The 20225-nt window shown below is 39.3% G+C and overlaps 1 protein-coding gene across 3 annotated transcripts in view; it reads left to right on the forward strand.

The window, feature by feature from the left end:
- The window catches only part of SUGCT (succinyl-CoA:glutarate-CoA transferase), a 781582-nt gene that overhangs the window by 129653 nt on the left and 631704 nt on the right, over positions 1-20225 (forward strand). For all 3 annotated transcript variants that reach the window (XM_036863201.1, XM_036863202.1, XM_036863203.1), the window contains exon 9: positions 3699-3794. In XM_036863201.1, the coding sequence (XP_036719096.1) occupies positions 3699-3794 (96 nt within the window). The remainder of the gene's footprint in view (positions 1-3698; positions 3795-20225) is intronic.

Genomic DNA, 20225 nt, shown 5'->3' on the forward strand with positions numbered 1-20225 from the left:
GTCTGGGTGGGGTCCAGGAATTCCCCAGGTGATTGTGATGTACCACTAGGTTTAGGAACTACTGATTTAGGTCTTTCTAGTTTAGGGGAAAGGCGGGGGCAGGGGAAGGGAAATAGTCTTATAATTCTAATTGTAGTATGTAGCTGACTGTGAAAGTGCAAAAGTCAGGAGTCAGGCAAATTAAGGTGTTGTATTTGTTCAGAGGCAGGGGAAATATTTTTTTGCTTGGGTGATGTGGGGACTTAATGAAACAGCAATGTGGAAATGGACTTTGAAGAGAGGATGCAGATTTGGGCAGGTGCAGAAGCGATCACGGTGTTTAGTCTAGCTTAGTTGGAGGCCAGAATATATGCAAAGAAGCAGGAGGGAAAAAATTACCAATTTTGATGCAATGGACCATACTTCTGATCTTGTTTTCCCCATTTTACCTGTGATACTTGGTTGTCCTTTTGGAGATGAAAGACTATATTATTGCAGCTTGATCTTCATTAGGCAGAGGTAAAACGAGGTGATGGACACCATGAGGACGCTTTGGGAAATAATTGGGCATATTCTTCCTCAAGCCTTTTAGGGCTGTGCCCTTTGAGATCCACTTTGACAACCCCATTGGTTTCCTGGTTAGACACAAAGAATATCAGGACCCATTATGTTATCTAAAATAATAATTTTGCTGTCAGAATGATTATTACTAAACCAAAGTTGGCTTTTTTATTTAGATGAAACCGTATAAAGGCAACATTCTGAGTAAATTATATAGCATCCACATGATGAAATAATGAGCTTAAGTTTAGGGGATGAAAGTAACGATCTAATGCAATATTTAGAATAGGTGTACAGTATGTAGTTATTAACCTGAAAGTCACATCCTGCATTCTTTTGATTTGTGGAAAATTTGTCATTAATTGCCAGGAAGCCTCTGATTTTTCATACATAATCATGTCATAGCTGTTGACTTTCTCCCCCTTCTCCTGCCTTAAAAATACATCTTTGTAAATAGATTACTTTCAGATCTGTAATGCTCCTTTTAAACATTGGGTTGCTAAGTTTAGCCCTGTTGCTCTCTTTTTTAAAATAGAATTCCCCCCCACCAACTTTGCCTCTGAGTCATCACTGACAAATCACACTTTGTTTTTTCTTGGATGGCAACTGGCGTAAAATCTTATTTAACCTTCCTGCCCAGTGGGAGCCTGCTAGTTCTGAAATGCTTTTTGTTTTTATGAGCTACTGTTGTGTGGAGAAAATGGGTATGATCTTCCATTTGGAAACAGTCTGTGAGATGAATTCTGACCCTTCATTCAAACTCACTCTACATGGGGCTGTTTTTATTCAATAGTTGTCAAAGACAGCTTTTCAAGGCAGGGTCAGAAACACAAAAGTCAAAATTGAGAAGAAAGAATGAGGTAGTGGGCAAGAAATGAGGCAGCTAGGCTGACCTCTAGCCTAGCATCCGGCCCATGCTCACCCCTGGAAACCGTTTCAGATCAATCTAGGAGCTACACGTTAACCTGTAACCATCCAGTCAGCCCACTACTTCCTGCAGCCCTTGCTGTTGTTGGCCTATTGACTATCACTTGACTTTGAAATTAGAAAAGTGGAAATACCAAGCCCCTTGTGACTTTTTGCTTGCAAAGAATTACCTTTATTAATCTGAATTATTGGCCTCCAGTAGCACCAGAGCTCCTTAGAGAATGACTTTCACTAGGCTTTTTGAAAGGGACAATTCCCCCCTCCCCAACATGGCTAGATCAAAGTAAAACCTCAGACTTGAGAAAATTTCCTCAGTTTCAGGAAGAGCCTTCATGGGAAAATAACTACTATTGCATCCTTGGTAGCTTTTTATCTGCTATATTGTTAAGAAGAAGAACAGAGTCAGAAATATAGACCTTGGAAGCAAATTTAAGACCATTTACTAATCTGCAAATTGTGTTCTGTGTTCACATTTCCTAGGGTGGCATTGTAGGCTTGCCTCTACTTCAGCCAGACCATGTGGGGTATTATCTTCTTCATGCATTATTTGGTTTGATACAGGAGTTATGCTTTTTTTAAAAAAAGTCTGAAAACAACTGGTTTAGGTCAAACACCCAAGATTTTATAGAGAAAGTGTCTGAAGGTCAATGTGGTTAAATTAAATACCTACAGTTGTACACCTAGAGGTTGACAGAAATTAGGAACCATGAATCTGGACTTCCCATCCAGTACATTTTTACTACAAAATGTTGATTTGATTTTCCATTTTGAAAGACACAGAAGTGATCTGTGAAATGATGATTAGCCCCAGGCAGCCCCAGGCAGCCCTGGAATGCTCCATGGTTCAAATGCCCAAGACCAGATGGAGGTCCAGAAGCGGATGACTCAAAGTTTATTCGTGTTGCCACCTGGGCAGTATAGCCAAACCAGCTGCCATAAGGCAGTTCCAATTTCAGCAAAGCAGTAAATGAACATAAAAGGGAGTGTAAATCCCAAGAAAAAAGTAAAGGGGAATGGCTGCTGCTGCAAGGAGACCCATTCAGGCTGAGCCCCATTGACAGCCCTTGTGGGAGGCACAGCTGCCGTGCCAGGTAGAGGGCAAGGACAGGTTGCAGCACCAAGCCCTGAAAAGTCACCCCTTGAGTCGCTCCAGGAGCCAGTCTCCATCTGGGATGTTTGACTTGCTGGCTTGGCAGATTCCTAATCGCATCTGATGATAACAGAATGAGAAAAGCCAGCGCCTGTTAGATCATGATGATGCTAGATCATGATGATGTTAGATCATGATGAGGCCAGAAGCTCTTTTCTGGAAACGATGGAAAGTTGTTGCTTGGTCACCTCCTTTCCATAGTTCTGGGCCCTTGGAGCCGTGGATAGTCATTGGAACATAAGCCCTTTGTGGCAGATGACCAGGAATCAAGTCATTATCCTCACATGGAATTGAATTATTATAGGTTTTTAAGATCTAGATACGAAATACTGCAAGAGTCAGAGGTTGACCCTACAGTTTTAGGTGACCCCTTTAATAGATCTGTAGTTCTCGAAAGCTGAAACAAGTATAATAATGAGGATACGATCCTAGGACCAAGTTGAAAGAAGTACAGTAATTTTTGTTCAAATGAGAATGATTCACTAATGAATTAAAAAAAGTTAAGTAATCTTGATCCTCTGCGCCAGTAAGAATGCTTTGGGCAACAAGGAACAGAAAACTTGATTAAACTGACTTAAACAAAATAGAGGTTTATTATTATTATTTTTTCGTGTTACGAGCAGTTTAGAGGAATGTGGCCCCTGACTAGTTCACCTGCTCAGTGATGATGCAGGCTCTTCTTGTGTCATCTTGATGGAAAGTAAAAGGGGAAGGGAATGTACTAGTTGCTGATGTATTTTGCAATGGCTTCGATGCTAAAGGCTGGACCAGGGTTCCATCCGTTTGGGTTAACCTCTGCCTTCAGGTGATCTTTTCAGGAGCTGAGTGCTTCCGTGTTTGTATTTCTCAATTGACGGTTACTCAGTACTTAGTCTCACGCAATAATGTAATACTGCTCTTCTTTTCTTTGTATGATGAAAGTGTGGTTGCCTGCATATTTTCTAACCAAGCGGGACAATTTTTTCTCTCTCCTTTTTCCTTCTACAATGACATGAAGTGAAATCAAACGAGAATATTCCTATTATAACCTTCTGTTTATGAGTATAGATAAAGTAGCTTTTTTTTTTTCTTCTTCTGGTAGGTGGCATGTTTGACTCACGTCGCTGCGAATTATCTTATTGGCCAAGAGGAAGCGCGGCGCTGGGGTACAGCTCATGGAAGTATTGTTCCTTACCAGGTAAGAATACAACAATATAGGATCAGTCTATTAGAATCTGCAGTTCTGTATGATATGAGTTTGAGAGATGATTCCTTTTTAAAAAAAGACTTTCAGGGTTTTCTGTCATATATCTTTGTCTGACTGTAACAAGGTTCTGTTATTCACTTCAAATTCTGTGTTTTGCACATTTCTTCATCAGAAGATTAGTAACAGGACACTTGAATGGATCAAAAGAACTTGCTGAAAGTGAGTGACTTTTGGACTCAGATGATGGTTTGCTTTTATTTTTTTCACCCAAAAGACGCACTGATTGTACCCATTTTATAAAGCCTGGTTTGTTCGCCACGTCAATTAAAAACCAAATGTTACCTACCCCAGCTGACAATAATATTCTCACAGGGTTGGAGAAAAATGAAAATTTGCGTGTGACAGATCTTCAGTTCTTGAGCAAAGCAGATGGTTCAGGAACTGCTGTTCTTTATTAAGTGTCTAAACTTGTCCTCAGAAATTCTTGACTTTGGCTAGTGTGAATGAATATGTGAAGAAACTATGACTTTTCAAAAATAAAACCAAAAACTCCTCTTCAACCCTTTTCAACAGAGGACAATGTTGGAAACCATGGGAATTCATCTCAAATGTTGGAAGTTCAGGCTTCAGTTTTTGATGCGTATGGAGAAAGTATCTGTGAGTCAGAAGGCTTTACAGTAAAGTTCCAAATCATGTCACATAGGGAGGTATTCACTATGTTCAAGTATAACGTTTATAGTCTATTTTTTGCTTATTTTAAAAAACAGAATGTCTTTAAAAAATGTTTTGTGTAGACCTCAGTATCCCTCCTGGGTGTTTACACCGAGAGCTCTGGCATCTTGGGTGTGCTCTCAGTTATTTCACTGTGAGGTGAAAAGAAATTTAGAATCATCGGCTATTTTTGTTATAGGTAAAAGATATGGGAGACTCTGTGTGTGTGTGTGTGTGTGTGTGTGTGTATGCGTGTGTGTGTTTCTTTTCATTGAAGACAGAAATGTACTTTTCCTTCTTGAATTGCCCCAGTTATGTAAAATGGACACTGTGCTTATTTGATCTAGTTGACTGCAGCTTTATAATCTGTAAGAAATAAAAGAAGATCTACTAGGGTCTTTCCTCAAAAGCCCAGAATTAATTTGTTTCCTCTTGATGGAGAACGGGTTCAGCACTGTGATTAAGGAACAAATGCAAATTTAGCTTGAATGAAGCTAGTATACCAAGATGGAGCCTAGATATGTTTGTAGACCCTGGTCTGTTTTCAATTTTTTAAAATAGATTTGGGAAATATTTTTATGGGTGAATTACAGGGCAATTATAATTCAGTTTTCTACAATAATTAAAGCTTTGCATCTCATTTGAGTTGTCTGAGTTTTGGGCTGAAAGCCTATAATGGAAGACTCTGATGGTCTCAGGAATTAGTTAAGGTGGCCACCTCACTCTCTTCAATTTTTTAAAATTTCATTTTATTTTTATATTTTAATTGAAGTAGAGTTGATTTACAATGTTGTGCCAGTCTCTGCTGTACAGCAAAGTGACTCAGTTTTACACATACAGACATTCTTTTTCATATTCTTTTCCATTATGGTTTATCCCAGGAGGTTGGATATAGTTCCCTGTGCTATACAGTAGGACCTTGTTGTTTATCCATTCTAAATGTAACAGTTTGCATCTACCAACGCCAAATTCCCAGTCCATCCCTCTCCCTTCTCAATTTTATTGAACTCTGAAGGATTCTGGGGATCAAGGACCTCAAATGCATGAAATGAAAATTTTTGAAAAGTAGTGCTTCTTGATTTGTGTGTTATTTTGTATACATGCAATAATGTTTTTTTTTGGCCACTCTGTGCAGCATGTGGGATCTTAGTTCCCCAATCGGGGATCGAACCTGTGCCCCCTGCAGTGGAAGCACGGAGTCTTAACCACTGGACTGCCAGGGAAGTCCCTGTATACATGCAGTTCTTAACTCCTCGGGTTGATTATCCACTTGCGCTCTCTCCTCCCTGCTCTTTGGCTGCCACCTTTTTGAAAATGAGTAAATTAAACAAAGTATACAGAATTGAGATAAGCATTTTGCTCCTTGAACATCTTAGTGGAGGCTTTTCTGAGAATTCAGATTTTTAAAAGGAATTTTTGATTTCAGTGCTCCTTTTGTTCCCATTATCAGTGGGTTTTGCCCCTGAGAAGTACCTAGCCCGAGGGATTGATCATTACATAATGCTCATGTTAATATTTTTAATGCATTGGTATTAGTTCAGTGTTTCTCAACCCTTCAAACAATTATATTTGTAAAGACAGGAGTGTTTTAGGGACAGGAGAGGAGAGTGCAGAGAAAGCAGCTGGTCTTCAAAAAGAATACATTTTGTTTATTATGTAAATGTGCAGTTATCAGTGTGGCCACCCCTCTTGAGATATATGACTAGCATGATACACATCGAGGACCAAAGCAACAGCCCGGCTGCTCATAGCCTCCTATCGCTCTTAATGACCTTCTCCTATTTCACTTGGCTTCCCCACACTTATTTCTCTTAAACGTGCACATGAATCATTTGGAAACCCCATTAAGATGCCGATTCTGATTCCAGGTGATGTTGACGCTGCCCATCGCCATGATAAGATTGTAGACCTAGACTTTCTTATTATCGATGACTGCACCGTCTCGTTTATATTCCACTGGCAAATCCCAGTGCTGATTGGATTTAATAGTCCATCTATCCCGTGCCTGACGGAAGCAGTGAATATGGCTGGGGAAAAACATAACCACCATGTTATGTTCACGGCTGTCTCCCCCCAGCCATACTCAGCAATCTTGCCACATTTATCTACATATTTATCTTCTCTCTCTGATATGATTATTTCACATCTTCTCTCTCTTCAAGTCTTCCTCTTCTCTCCTCATCCTTAGGCAAAGACTTTGTCTCATATGACACTAAAAATTGATGCAGCCAGAAGAGAACTGCTGCATTTTTTTTTCTGCCATAACTCTCAAACTTCATTTCCTCCCATTACAGTGAGTGAACTGTCCCTTTCCACATTTTGCCGATTTAAAGGCATTGCTCCTGCACTTGATCTCTTCCATCACCTGTATTATCTGATCACGTCCTTCACTTTAAAAAAAACCCAGCCTTGGACATCGCCCCCCCATACCCTCACCCCCCAACTCTGGGGCATGTTTTATTCCATTTACCATCCCATTTCTTCGTGCTCTTATTTATATGGCAAAACTCTTCGAAAGTTTTGGGTGGTGTCTGCTGGAAGGAAACACTGCAACCTCTATTCTGCAGTGCCATCTGTACCTCACAGGTAAAGAGACTTTACAGCACTCTGAAGCCTCAGGAGCTTGAGTGCAGTGGACCAGCAGGGGAAGCTGACTTTCTGGGCAGTTCATTAATAAGAATACTCTTCTTAACGCTTTTTCTTGAGCCTTTCAAATGTAGGGCCTTCAAAGAGAATTGTTCCTTTAAATGGCCTGATAATTCACATGGTGATTTCTTTCAAACTTTCCCCTCCCCCACCAAGAGCTTCCAATTCAAGAGAGTGAAGAAAACTATTATTCAGATGATTAAATAAAACCATGTCTCCCCTTCTTCAGTTTGGGCTCATTCAACCAAGGAATAGAGCAGGAAACTGTGCTATGTTATTTCTGGTAGGGACCTTATACTGTATATTTAATTTGGCATAAGCAGAGACTGAGACAGGCAGTAAATTCCAAGTTTGAAGAGATACAGCACTTTGCTATCATTCCTTAGAAAAACATCAAAATGCTGTTAAATCATAGCAGATTAGGTAACCTTGGGAATCTTTTTCTTTTAACCCATGTTAAGGATGTTTTAAAAAGCCAAAATGTGAATGATATACATCTGTTTCTTGTGTGACTTTTTCTTTGTACCATAGGAGCAGTAAAGCATTCATTTGCTGAAGTTTGCAAGTACAGTTTAAACAAGCGTATGATTACATTGCATATCTTATTTAATTGATGCATTGATAATAAGAGTAATAGTAAACATGCTGGCTTGCATTGAACACATATCATGTAACTGGGATATATATCTACATATATGTATATTTTTCTTCCTCATTTTATATGGATGAAAGGGACATTTAGAGAGGTGAACCAACTCTCCTATGGCTATAGCTAGAAAGTCAAAGGGCCTGGATTGGAACCACGGTTTTAAGTTTTCAAAACTTGTTTCCTTTCTCACTATATCCGAACTAGTGGTTCTTTTGGTGCTTGACACATTGTAGCTACCTGTCTTTTAGTTTCTTTGGCAGATAGAATTCTTCTGATCTGTTTCCATCATCTCTTTGACAAATGACCTATTTATTATGATTTTAGAGGGTCCCAAACCTAATAAGTGACCTGGCTATGGAACTATATTTGAATTCTGAGCTATGCGGCAACTGTAGGTTTCCCTCTACCGTGTTTTCATTCATGCTTTCAAGTGACTCCTGATAAATAAGCAACAGTTCTTGAGCCCCCTATGGAGTTGGCACTGTTTTAGTTCCGGAAGGCTTCCAAATGAGGAAAAACTAGGCCCTTGATTTCAATGAACTCAGAGGCGATATAGCAAGCACAGCTGAGAGGATTTGAGCTTTGGCGTCAGACAGGCCTGGGCTCATAACTTGGCTTTGCCACTTCATGGCTGCGAAATCTTGGACAAGTCTTTTAATATCCCTAGTGTTAGCTGCTTCCTATGCAAAAAGGTGAAGATGATAGTTGTTTCCATGTTCATTGATGGAGTTAAATGAGATAGTGCGTGCTAAGTGTTTTGTGTAGTAGCTGACTCTAGTCAGCATGTGGTGGAAGGTGGCTCCTGTTATTATTTCTGTAGTCGAAGTAGTGATTATAACTTTGTGAAATAGTTTCCAGGAAACTATGAAATAGTCCCTATGAAAACTGTCCATGGCAGTTTAGGGGCAGAATAAATAAAGAGACATGGCTGATTTTCTTTCTTAATGGAATTTCCACTTTAATTTCTTTCTTTAAAAAAAAAAAAACAAAAAACGAAAAGGAGGGCAATGTACTGTGCTACTTTTCTATTTAAAAAAAAAAAAAAAACTTCTCAGATATTTTTTAGAAATTGTAGTATTGAGCCATTGCTCAAATGTAGCATTATTGAAAGAAATACAGTTTGAGGAGAATCATATATAGCACCACCACTCAATTGTCAAAGGGAATAGGGCTTCTAGTTTACTGATGTGTTTAGTAAATTGAGATTTAGCATAAATTCATACTTAACTAAATGAAACATGGTAAAAATGATTTTCAGAAATATTCTCTGAGGAGTCCACAAGATGGGAACCTGTTTCTATAAAAGATACATACCTACCCTTTTGAGAGCCAAAAATTGTGGAGATTTCTCTTTCAGCTTTTAAAAGTGAGAGAACTACAGAATATTCTGAACCTCTGTTCTTATAACCTTAAGATTGCAATGAACTTTGGTAATCTCTAACCAGTAAAAAAAATACCCGAAGATTTTTTATTGGGAACAAAAGTGCAGGTGACAGAAAATACATTAGATTCTGTCTCAGAGGTTTCTGCAAACTTTTGGATTACTTAGCACTGACAAGTTAGAATATTCAAAGGTTGTTTGTTTTTTTTTTTTAATTTAAGGCATGAATTGTCTGAATTTCCCCTGCCCCTTTTGTTCTAAAGGTTTTGTCCAGGTAGCTTTTGATTATTTGCTTTAGAGCTTATATTTGTCTTAATCCTTATGAATTTGGAATTCTTGTTAAAACAAAACAAAATCATTTACTTGAAGATCCTGGTTACTTTGAATCCAATTGGCTAGGATTTTGTCTCAGTCCTAAGAATATAGGTAATGGGGCAGTCCAACAGGCGGATAAAATGAGAGCAGACATGCTAGCTACTGGCATGATAGCTGCCACCCTCTCTGCTTCTCCCTAGAAAAGCTTCAGCTTTCTTTGATTTCAAATAAAATCCTTAAATTTAAAATAAATTAGGCAACATGATGTTTAAGGAGAGCATATTGCACAAAGAATAAACATATGTAAGACTGTGCAAAGACCATTGTGATTCTTAAAAAATCAGTATTGCCTTCAGCTGACAAATATGGTCTTTTTAATGCATTTCACCAAGAGGTAAAATAGAAAGAGGCACAAGGAAAGACAATGTATCTCAAGGAATAAATCTGAAATTCCTTTAGGATCTTATCAGCTTCTCTGGGATTCTCGATATTCTTCTCGTTATATATGGATAATTGATAGGATTGTATGTTGTTTATACCTATCAAATTTGGCTAAAATTACCCCAAAGAATTTTGAATATTCAGCTAAGTAAGAATATTAATATTATTGACTTAATAATATTGTATTAATAATAACCATTATAATCAGCAATAACATTTATTGAATGATTGCTATGTGTCAGTTATTAAGTACTTTATATATATTAATTCCATCCTCACAGCAACCCTGTGAAATAGGCAAAGCTATTATCCTCACTTTCAGATGAGGCACAGAGAGGTTAAATAACTTGCCCAAGGTCGCATATAAGTGTGTAGCTGGAATTCTAACCCAGGCAGGGGAACTATACTATATAGGCAGATGATGTGATGCTACTTACTTAAACTGACATGTTTAGTTTCGTTTTCTATCTTCATCCCACTTTTGAGGAAGAATTATGTGACATTTTCCTCTACATAGTTTCCCCTTTAGGACTGCCAAGAGCAATTGAAGAGGTATAAACAATTCTGTTGTTTACTCATTACTGAGATCCTTAATTAGGACCTAATTTCATTCAGGAAATCAGGTTGTACATCTTCTGAAGAAATCCTTTGATTGCCTATGCTAAAATTGTATTAGAATCATAATTAAGTCAAGTCATAGTGAAACAGCTATCTCTCGCTCCATCTATGTAATGAATGCGAACAGTACTGTCTTTGAGCAGTCTAGGAGCTTGGGATGGTCTTAGCTATTGTGAGACTCCTAGTTTCTGGTTTTCAAATGGTATCCCTGTGAGTTTGGAGGTCGAGGTGGGAAGAAGTGGACATTCAGGGGCATGGGGCGGCGGGAGAGGCCAAATAGGCAGATCTCCACGTGTTCCAACCCCATTTCAACCAGAACAGCTCCACTTGTTGTTTGTTTGTTTGAAATACAGAGTCCACTGGTTAAAAATGATTATTTGTCCTAGGTCAACCGACTTGTACTGAAGGATTCTACACGACTAGACAGTAGGTTTTGTACATGTTTGCGGTGAGTTTGGGAAAAGAGAGACTCGTTTTCCTTGATGTTGGTGGTTCCTAGAGCTGTGACCTAGAACCTTTATTAAAGGGTCTAATCCAGCTGAGCTGGAGGCCTTGGCAGGAGTTTGTGTGATGCCTGGCAGAGCTCCTCTGTGGAGGAGCACACACGTTACCTCCCAGCTGAGAGTCTGGCCTGGTGACTCTGCGTGGAGGTCAAGGCTCTTTGGCTCAGGTAAATCACGTGGGACTGGATTCTGGAAACAGTTGGACTTGGATGTAGTTACACATCCTGTTCCGTTCTTAGGGATGTCCAGGGCAAGTGTTGTTGAAATTCTGAGTAGGTGTGCTTAGCACTGATACAATACCCTGATGGCTCCCTGTTCAGGTGCAGGCTACCTGGGGGAAAAAGAACTGAGTTCTGATATGGTACAAATTACTGTTATAATATAATTCAATATTGGGCAGATAAAATCATACAGTGGAAGAAAAACTATACGATGTTAAGTTCTGAAGTGAACCTATGTTGGAGACTTGAGCACATCATGTCCACATATATAAATATGGCTGTGAAGTATGCTCTTTTGCATCCTAGTTTTGTTTCTGGCATTTAGGGAAAGGGGTACTGGTGCAAGGACTGTGCTGAGACAGGAGATGCTAAGTGTGGGGGCTGAGTGGGGCTAGTGAAATAGGAATGTGGTGTTTTTTTTGAAAAATCATGTTAATAATTCATTTGACCTAATTTTAACCTGGAAATGTTTCTCAAGTGTCCCTTTCCTCTCTTCTTTCCTGAGGGTAAAAGCTGGTGTGAAATGCTCTAGGTCTTTGCCGCGCCATGGAGCAGTGGCATCGGCATTACCTGGAAGCTTGCTGGGAATGAGAGTCTCGTTTATTCTACTGAACCAGAATCTGCATTTTAACAGGATCCCCAAGTGATGTGTTTTCACGTTAGATTTTGAGAAGCCCTGCTCTCAAGTATGTGTGTGCAATCCCTTTGGTCATTGCATTATGGGTCCACTAGATGTCACTCTTGTAACCTGGTAATGGAAAGGCTTTTTTTTTTTTTTTTTTTTCAGTGAGGACTTGGAAGAATCCGTGAATATGAACACGTTATTAGGTGATTTCCTCCCCATGCTTAGGGCTACTGATATACACGTTGATTATTTAAGGTGAAACTACCCTTCTTTCTGGTTCACAGTCCTGGAGAGAGATGCCTGGGAATGATTTTCATTCTGTGGAATTAGCGCTCGTACCTTCCATTTTTCCGTCCTTCAAGCCTCCTGTTGCTTGGGTTAGTTCTGCCATTATATAACCTTAGCACAGACTATGCTGCAGTCGCTCTGACTGACTGACTCACCGAGAGAACAGCATCCTGGCCTGCTCAGCACAGTGACGCAGAATAAACGTACAGGTTTGATCTCTGTAGAAATGACTGAGAGCAGAAAGGAAGCAAGGCTGTATCCTGAAATTAGCATCAACCTCTGTGTGATTGTTGGAGGAAGGGCAGCCCTTTCTGAATTCTTGGGGTGTCTCAGGGGTGGTTTTACAGAAAAGGCCACTTCTACTTAGAAAGAAATGTCCCAAGTGTAATCTTGAAGGGCGTTAGTTTCAGCCATGAAGATGGATATAAGGGACATTTACAGATAAAGTAAGGTCCAGAGGGAGATGATGTACTTTCAGAGATATATGAGGCCCCTAGGACAAGTCCTGTTAACAACTGGTTAGGTCTGAATATTAGGAATGAGAGGTGAAAAGGTTAAGGACTATGCTTTAGACTATCCAATTTTTTGCTGGATGCCCAGCTTGAGAAAAGTTAGTTCTTGAAATAAATCAGTCTCTTGCAAAAGTCTCCTCCCTCTGAGTCTGATGTGGTTTTTCATCTGTTTCAGTTAACAAGGGTAGCAAACAAGTAGTAAAGTAGCAGGTGTGTGTGTGTGTGTGTGTGTGTGTGTATGTGCACTTGGGTGTGTTTTGTGACTGTTTTTTGTGTGTATTTCCTCTTCTTGGTGAGTGGCAGGGGCATTTATAATATCACTAAATGAGTAAAACATGTTTAATTTGATTTCAGTCTAGTAAATATTCTTACTGATGTGAAAACAACACGGTTTTAGCTTAAATATAACTTTCCTTTGTTCCAAATAATTAAGGTGGCCATAGTATTTACTTTGACTCTTTAGAGTCCTTTTTGCAACATCATTTATTATGAGGTGATTTCTAATGACCAGGAGCAGAATTAATTTTCAAGCATTTTATGGAGAATCAATTTCATTTTTTAAAGTAGTATCTAAATTATGGAAAACAAGCCTGAAATGCTCATTTCCCATTCCTAGCCACGGTCTAAATGTCTACTTCTGCAAGTTGATAGGATTTTACACCACCATCCCCATCACTGTTGGATTTCCTTTTTAACTGTTGCTGCTAAGACTGCAGATGCTACCAGATCTAGCAGCGTACTTTAGCTGTATTGTTTAAAAGCATGGGCTTTGGAGTCAGACAGACCTTGGGCAAATTGCTTCATTTCACCGAGCCTCAGTGTCTTCATCTGTAAAATAGGGACAATCCTACCTGCCTCCTGGGCAGTGGTGATGATTTAGTGAGACAGTGCATGTAAAGTACGTGGCCTAGAGTCAGGCACGTGGTGTATGCTCAGCAGATGGTAGCTGTTATGCCCGTATTGTACCCATCCCACAGACCCCAGTCCTATAGTGTTTGTGCCTGTCTCTCGGTTGTTGAAACCCAGTTCACCACCTGTGGCAGGAACCCTTGTTCCTACACTTTTTCTCCACCAGAGGACAGATCCAAGTCAAGGAGCTGTCCTTTCCCTCTGCCTGGCAAATATTTGTTTGTGTGTGTGTGTGTGTGTGTGTGTGTGTGTGTGTGAGACGAGTGGATGGGGAGCAGATCAGTACCATGCAGAGTGGTAGGGAGGACGTTGACCCCCGCACTGCAACAAGGAGAGAAGTTCTCCTTACAACCCACACTGGAATCCTCAATGAAAGTTCCCCTCAGTGTCCTAAAACGGTGGTCGAGTTCAGCAGAACTGAGAATAGTGAGCCCTGTTAGTGTTGTCTGTACAGCCATATCACAGGCTGAACCATGGTCCCATTCACCAATTTAAACATTATTTCTCAAGAGGAACAAACTCGAAGGTGCAAACTGTGAAATCTCAATTGGACTTTTGCAGTGCAGATTCCGGATTGCCTGCTCGTTATTACCTTTACTGCTTTGGAATGACCTTTTTGGTTCAGAGAGGACCTCTGGACTTCAAATAGCTGTAACTCATATCTTGGGGGTCACTGGAACATTACCTGGTTCAGCAACAGCGTCAGAAAGCTACTGTGAGGCAGTCCAAAGAGATCTTTCATCCTGAAAACACCCTTGTAGGAGTTTTTGCAGTTCCAACATAAGCTGCCCTATGGTTTGATTTGATAATATCCTGTTGATGAAAAACAATGAAGATTTCAATGTAACCGCAATAGTATTAGTGTGCTGCCTCAAACAGAAGAGGATATAAAATATTAAAGAATTAGGAGCACTCTGTATCTTAAAAATATACTCTTATTTTTCCTGCTAGACTTTTGGAGTCTGCATTAGGTTTTTTTTTGTTTGTTTCAACTAAGTTAACTTTAATATATATTTTTGATAATTGTTTAAAATGCTTTCTCAAAAAAAACCTTAAAAGGGGTATGGATTATTCTTTCTTCCTACCATATCATTCTTGTTTCCATTGCAAGGAGTCAAATCAGTAAGGTCAGTCCCAGTTTGAAGAAGCTGGGGGGTAGGGAACAAAACTTATAATGGTGTTACTGTGTAGATTGCAAAAGAATCTGAGGTTTGTTCAGCAAATATAATGGTGCATTGAGGTGTTGTGTTAATATGGGGGGCCAGAAAATGAGCTCTGTGTATAGTGAATCTGTTAAGTGGCAGTTTACAGTTTAACCTAAAAATTGGGAGAAAAGTTGATAAGTGCAGAGGAAGCATGAGACCCAATCTGACAGAGACTCGCTAGGGTGATGGTGGTGGGTGGAAGGAGGAGGGAGAGGAGAAGGGGATTCTGTGGTGTACTGGGTGAAGGTGGGGACGGCAAAACTCTCCATCCATGTAAACAGGAAATTGACAGTTTTGTAGAAAAGCAAAGCCCCAAGTGTTTAAAGGCATGTAAACTCTAGTATAAAGCAGAGTGGATAAAATGATTGGCGGCAGGTAAGGATCACAATTCCATTTGGTTTTCACAGGCTTGGTAGAAGGAGAAAATGTAGAAACTAGTGAAAACTGGTACTGCAGAGTTAGGAAATCTATAGGAATCTTCGGGATGGATGAGCTGATGGGATTATGACATTTTATGTATAGAAATGATGAAAACAGAATAAGTATAATAAAAACAGTAAATGAAAATGTACAAAATAATGCTGGACAAAGAAATTCACTGAGGATGAGAAATTCATGCTCAGTAATAAGAATATATTTAGAGATATTAAGGACCAATGGCTTTTAAACATTTTTTCTTTCTTTCTTTTTGCTCAGAGTTACTTTGAGAAGCTGATGAGAAATATGGAATCCTTGCTCAGAAAAGTACACATACCCATATACATGCATGATTTTGCACATGATTTCAGGAGCTTCTCAGACCTCTTGGGACCCATCCCTGGATTCCTGCCAAAGACCAACTGAATTAGGGTCAGGATATTGAAATTCTATTGATAACACCAGAAAATTAGACCGAATAGTAGTTACGAGGGAAATCATACCCTGAGACTGAAAGATCTCACACAAATGTCTGCTTCATAGGGGAAGAAGTTTTAGAGTTAAGGAGGGAAAGGAATTATAATGGACTTGGGCCTAAGATTAGACAGGGATTGGTGTAAGAAATTATCTGTGACTATTGTAATAATGCTCACAACTCAATTACATTCAACCTTCTGAAGGGGAGTGAAAGAAAAAAAAATTCCGTTACATTATTACTCGGTTTTAGAAAATGGAACTATGATCAAATCAATGTGTGCTTTAAGTTAAAATTGAAAGTAATATTTTAAGAAGTCTGTAACTTGTAGGAAACCTGGAAATGCTTTAAACACATTAGTGGTAGGACAGGAAAATATGTCACATACCGAAGATTAGGAGCTCCTATAAAAACTTTTGCATCCATCTCATAAAGTAAAAGAAGCAAATATAAGGGGAAAAAGTAGGCAAAAGATTATTCAAGTGAGAACAGGGAATGCCTCAAAGTGTGACAGGTCAGGTGTAAATAAGAAGCCAGTCAGACTGTAAAGGAATTCAAGAAACAGCACAAAAAAGACTGCAATCCAGAAATAAAAGCTTTTTTATACATGAAAGGCAGAAGGTCACTTGGAAACTCCATGGGACTGCTTGATGATCAGGGTGCAAAAGATGTGCTCATGGGGAAGAAAGGAGATCTAGGGGCTCAGTGAACTCTTTGCTTTGGTCTTTGTTGAAACATAAAAATTTCCTCTGTCATCATGTCTTTTGAAGCAAAGAGGTGAGAGATATAGTATTAGATCAAATAGTGGTCAGGGAACAGGATGTTCTACCTGATCGACATGCTGGATATAAGTAAATTGCTGAAACTTTATGGCATCCATTATAAAGGGCTAAAGAAACTCAAGGGAATAAATTGACCAAAATGCAAAATAAGTCTTGTACTCACTCTTCAGTATGAGTGAATTCCACTCTTGCTTCCTTTCTAATGAGGACACCCTACAATCTATCGGTGAATCTCATTCATACTGGTGGACTTCAAAAGTGGTAGGATCATTGACTACTTGGTATAATGAATGGAGGAAAGTAGTCTGTTTTCTATGACATGCTGGATTGTTTGAAGAGGTAAATAAGCACCAGGAAGAAAACAACAAATGTAATTTGTTTAGACTTTCAAGGAGTCAGTTACAAAGTTTCACAACAAAGCTATTCCAAATTGTGTTACCATGGTATTAGGAGGAAGATTTTGTCACACATGGGTATCAACAGAGGAAACAAAAAGTAGGGTGTATGAGCCTGCTGTTGATGGAGACATGTAAACAGTGAGGCGCCTCCAGGGATTTCGGCTGGACTTCGTTATTATACATATTTATAGATCATCTGGAAGAGTATGTACACAATGAAATACCTGAGGGTGCAGGACTAAGCTCCTTTGGCTAGTGAAATTATAACTCAACAGGAATAAGCTTTTGAAAGATCATGTAAGTGGACGAGAAAGTGGCAGGGAGGCTCAGTAACGTAAGAAGTGCTACCAATTTAGGGAAAAAGAAACCAAACTAAACTTGTAAAACTGTGGGCTCTGAATTATTTAGAAACCTGCTTTCCTTTAGGGACCAGGAAAGGAATTTGGAGTCCTTGTATCAGTAATTGCGTCCTTCTGAATAGGCCAGTGAATGTTGGAAGGTTGTGAAACCAAAGGTGCACTTGAAGCAGAACCGTTGTGCCTCTGCATTCTTTTGGTTTTGATTGTCCTATCTCACAAAGGGGTATGAGAAAGACCTAGTTTCAAATCCTGACTCAATCTTTACAGGATTTTTATGAGGACCCAATTGAACATATGTGAAATTGCCTAGTACGGTGGTCCTGTGGCAAGCCCTGAATGTAGTATCGGGGGGATATGATGGAAGTAGACTCTCCTGGTTGGACCAAATCATTCAGGCTCTAACTTGGTATAGGAAGGTGCTGATCTATCTTCTCTCCAACTCAGCTACAAGGAACTTGCTTCTTACAGGGGAGACAATGTAATTTTTGAACAGCTCTGATTGTCACTCAGGGCTTTATACTTAGTTGAAAGCTACCTTTCTTGTGATTTATAGGCAACAGAGTAACAGAGAAGAAAGGGGACTTGAGAGATCACTCATTCAAAACCTCTTATTTTATGGATGTGGATGAGGAATATAAGGTGGGATGTATTTCTGCCCACATGACTTCATAGAACTTTGCCTCATTGATATTTCTGTTTGCATTATTTATTAGTATGTTTATTTTACCTTGATATTTGTAAGGCCCTTACTGTGCAGGCCCATCTTCACCTTCCCTTGTTTAGCATCCATTACCAGTTAGCTGTTAATACTGATCCCGCCCTCAGGCTGATTTATTTTATTTTCTGTATTGCAGCTGCTACTCCTTTAGAGCAGGGGTTGGCAAACCATGGCCCGTGGGCCAAATCCATCCTGTGCCTGATTTTATGTGGCACGTGAACTAAGAATAGTTTTTTTAAAAAAAATAAATTTATTGATTTTATTCACTTATTTTTGGCTGCATTGGGTCTTCACTGCTGCACGCGGGCTTTCTCTAGTTGTGGCAAGCAGGGGCTACTCTTCGTTGCGGTGTGCGGGCTTCTCACTGCGGTGGCTTCTCTTGTTGCGGAGCACGGGCTCTAGGCGCACGGGCTTCAGTAGTTGTGGCTCGCGGGCTCTAGAGCGCAGGCTCAGTAGTTGTGGCGCAGGGCTTAGTTGCTCCACGGCATGTGGGATCTTCCTGGACCAGGGCTTGAACCCGTGTCCCCTGCATTGGCAGGCAGATTCTTAACCACTGGGCCACCAGGGAAACCCAAGAATAGTTTTTACATTTTGAAATAGTTAAGAAAAATCAAATGAAGAAAAAAATTTTGTAACTCATGAAAATTATGTGAAGCTTAAATTTTAGTGTTCATAAATAAAGTTTTATGAAATCGTAGTCACACTCCTTTGATTATGTATTATCTACGTCTGCTATTGTGCTATAACAGAAGAGTCTTGGCAGAGACTGTATGCCCTGCAAAGCTGAAAATACTTACAATGAGCCCTTTACCAAAAACGTTAGCTGACCCTGGTTGTAAAGTGTCTCCAAAGACCCAATCAGCATCACTCTATATTTCTCCATGTGCCTTTTCCTTTCTCAGAGTTCCAGCTTGAATTCCACTTCCTTCATGACCCTCAAAAATTTCTCTTTCCTCTTTACCTAATACACACTAGTGTTTGATTGATTGCGTAGTTTTCTAAAAGTTTTACATATATTGTTTTGTCCTTCCCCCCCCCCCCTTTTGTAAATGTAATCTTTTTGAAGGCAGGAACCATATAATGTGTTTAGCAACATAGCACTCAGCCAAGGATTAGGCTCATAGTACTTGGCTCTAACACGGTATTCGCTGAATTTAATTGAATTTCTTTTAGTGGTATCCTCCAGAATTCATTTAAGGAGCCATAGCAGGGAAGACAGGATTTTGCTATACAAATAATTTATGTGATTACTGCTTTAATTGTGACTTGTACAGAGAACTGTGGGAGCCCAGAAGAGCAAGTAACCCAGGGAGTCAGAAAAGGCTTCCAATAGGAAATAAAATTTGATCTTAATCTTGAAGACTGAGTAGAGTTTGCTAGGTGAAGAAGGGAGAATGGGGAGGAGAGGGCTTGAGCATTCCACGACTGGGTGTGTACAAAGCATGGATGGAAGAATGCATCCAGGTGACCTCTCATTCCCTTTCCTCTGCCATAGAGGGATGAACACCATCCTAAATCTGGTGTTATCAATATCATGAATACTTTTATCCTTGTATTACATAGGTATACATCTTTATAGACTACCTAGTACTGTTTCACATATTTTTAAAACTTACATAAATAATGTACTGATACAGCATTCTGAAAATTGCCTTCTTTTCTTTCAACCTAATTTTTATGAGTTTTATCTGTATTAATACATGTAGTTCTAATACATGCATTTTTCATGCCTTGCATTATTCCATTCCTTCAGTATGACATGATTTGTTAACCATTCACCTGTTGAAAGATGCATGTATTGTTTCCCATTTTTTTTACTTTTATAACATTGCTATGAGCATTCCTATACATTTTTTGTTGTTGTTCATATGTCTGAAATTCTCTGGAATCTATAACTGAGAGTAGAATTTCTGGGTCATAGGTGTGTGTATCTTCAACTTTGCCTGATATTGCTAGAAACTGAATTATATAAATAGATTTTCTAATATCACATCATCTTTGCATTCCCAGGAGAACCCGTCAGTAATAATGTATTGTTTTTCCACACTTTTCAATTTATTTTTCTAGAGTTTCATATAGGATTTTTACATCAATTTTCATAAGTAAGCTGGCTCAGAATTTTCTTCTCTCATATTGTTCTTGTTTGGTTTCGGTTTTTATGTTATTATGTAAGTCTCATAAAATGAGATAGGGACTATCCATTACTTTTCTGTTCTCTAGAAGATTAGAATTATCTGCATATTAAAAGT

Source organism: Balaenoptera musculus, chromosome 9, assembly GCF_009873245.2.
Source record: "Balaenoptera musculus isolate JJ_BM4_2016_0621 chromosome 9, mBalMus1.pri.v3, whole genome shotgun sequence".
NCBI lineage: Eukaryota > Metazoa > Chordata > Mammalia > Artiodactyla > Balaenopteridae > Balaenoptera > Balaenoptera musculus.